This window comes from Dichomitus squalens (assembly GCF_000275845.1).
Source record: "Dichomitus squalens LYAD-421 SS1 unplaced genomic scaffold DICSQscaffold_338, whole genome shotgun sequence".
In the NCBI taxonomy this organism is placed as follows: Eukaryota; Fungi; Basidiomycota; class Agaricomycetes; order Polyporales; family Polyporaceae; genus Dichomitus; species Dichomitus squalens.
Genome location: NW_006767220.1, coordinates 1 through 2,502, shown reverse-complemented (window position 1 = coordinate 2,502; position 2,502 = coordinate 1). Strand labels below are relative to the sequence as shown.

The window sequence follows — 2,502 nt, the reverse complement described above, 5'->3', positions numbered from 1 at the left end:
CCGTCAAGCCACCTCCGTACGGCAAACCCGAAGACTGGAAGCTGGACGATGGTGTTGCCAAGTATCAGGGCAAGATCTACATCCCTCCGAATGAAGACCTGCGACGCGACATTGTCCGGATACATCACGACCCGGCAGTAATGGGCCACCCCGGACAGGACCAGAACATCGAACTCGTCTCACGCCAGTACAGTTGGGGCGGAATGGAAAACTTCATCCGCAAATTCGTTCAAGGATGCGCCATCTGCCAAGGATCCAAGGTTAACACCCACCCCGTGAAAGCTCCCGCCATGCCTATTCCCCACGCAGGAAACACGCGACCGTTTTCGGTCATCACCATGGATCACATCACGGGCCTTCCAATGTCCAACGGATTCAACGCCATCCAAGTGGTAGTAGATCACGACACCACCAAGGGCGCGGTCATCACCCCTTGCACTATCAACGTCACCGCCTTGGAAGCAGCTGAACTACTGTTCCGAGATGTCTACAAACGGTTTGGAGCCCCTCAAAGGATCATATCCGACCGAGGACCCCAGTTTGCGTCTGGGGTTTTCCAAGAACTGCAACGACTCGTAGGAGTCAAGACTTCCCGATCCACGGCGTATCACCCTCAGACGGACGGACAGACAGAACGAGTCAACCAGGAAATCGACTTAGCCCTGCGCATCTACTGTCTCAATGACCCGGACAGCTGGTCGGACAAACTCCCTGCTTTCGAGTTCTGCCACAACCAACACAAGCACTCCGTCACCGGCAAGTCTCCGTTCGAACTCATCATGGGCTACAACCCCGACGTATTCCCCAACTCCCTCTCTCCATCCACACACCCGAGCGCGGAAGAACGAATCCAGCAACTCCTCAAAGACCGAGCCAATGCGGAAGCCGCGCACAACCGAGCAGCGGAGATCATGGCCCGAAGGGCTGGAACCAAGCCGGTCACGTTCAAGAAAGGCGATAGGGTCCTCCTCGAATCGACCAACCTCAGACTCCCCTATCCCCACCGGAAGTTAGCCCCGAAAAGGGAAGGACCCTTCGAGATCGACGAGATCACTGGTCCAGTCACGGTTCGGCTAAAACTCCCTAAGGCCTGGAAGATCCATGACGTCTTCCATGTGAATCTACTCAAACCTTATCGAGTCACCAAGGAACACGGGCCAGACTACCCCAGACCGCCTCCGGAGACCGTAGAAGGCGAAGAAGAATGGGAAGTCGAGGCCATCTTGGCCCATCGGAAACGTGGGAAAGGCTATCAATACTTCGTCTCTTGGAAGGGCTGGCCTAGCAGCGAAAACTCGTGGGTTTCCGGGAAGGAGATGACCAATGCGCCGAAGCTCCTCACCAAGTACAAGAAGCAACAGCGACTCTAGGGAACAACCCCAACCCACTCCTCTCTCCTGCCAATCAACACCATGCCCCAACTCGCCTCTACCTACCGCGCTGCCCCCGAAGACGTCCCCACCCCCCAGTGGTTCCTCGACCACGACTTCCACCTCTCCTTCCTCCACCTACCCGGCAATGAAATCGCCGGATACGGCCAGACCTCCCAACGTCAATACGTTGGGTGGCTCCTCCTCCAACCCAGCCCAGAATTGCGCAACGTCCTGGAATGGCGATTTCGGGACGTCCCGCCCGCCAGTCACGCCTGGGCCATCTACGGCGAGTCGGTCGTCACCCTCACCCACCTCCGGACCCTCGACTGGGACGTCGGCGAGATCACCGACCCATCTGGCCAACGACGGGCCTACGACACTGTCTCCCAGCTGCGGGCCACGACGATCGCCATGTCCGACCACGCCTTGGATATCGTTTGCGCCCCCCATCACCTTTTTTTCATAGCTGACCTCGTCAACCACATAGAGCAGGTTGACCGCGAACGCGAGCGGACCTGGCTGGAGCGCGTCATCGCCAACAACGACAGCCATGCCGCCTCCCCTATTCCCCCCACCCCGCCTCTGCCCGCCCCGGAATGGGGGAACGCGGCTGACGTCTCCGGATGGGGCGACACCAACGTCGACTGGAGCAACACTAACTGGGGGGACGTCCCCATGGACGAGGCCGACATGGAGTGGTCCTCCCCTATACAACCTTCGCGCCGCTCCCCTCCACCCCGCGACTCCCCTTCCCCAACACTGCAGCACCTCCGCCCGATGCCCGATCGCCTACGCTCCGGCGCGCCCCCTCCGACCCGTACGCGCCCCTCTCCCCGCTCTCCCAGCCCCACCCCCCGCTCCCCGAGCCCCGTCGACGAGAACGAACCCCCGTTCACCATGGTCGTCGACCCCGCGTCGCCCCTGGAGTGGCCGACCTCAACCGTCCGAACGGTCCTCGGCACCATCAGCGGAGGCGACCTCACCGACACCACCGACCCCGACACCCTGTCCGCGCCCCCTGCCCCTCCAACCCCCCCGCTCCGCCAACCCAGACCCCGCACCCCCCTACCCCACCCCTGCCCTGGGCCCCGCCACTGTCCACTATCGGACGCCCCTCCTCGGCTATCCA

General features: G+C 61.1%; 1 protein-coding gene across 1 annotated transcript; it reads left to right on the top strand.

Moving 5' to 3' along the window:
- Nucleotides 1–1,412: 1,412 nt before the first annotated feature.
- On the top strand, nt 1,413–2,469 carry DICSQDRAFT_176010 (uncharacterized protein; the record flags this gene model as incomplete). The annotated part of the gene is made up of 1 exon (XM_007371826.1): nt 1,413–2,469. A coding segment is annotated over one exon (1,057 nt), but the record flags the coding sequence as incomplete, so codon positions are not given.
- Nucleotides 2,470–2,502: the final 33 nt, after the last annotated feature.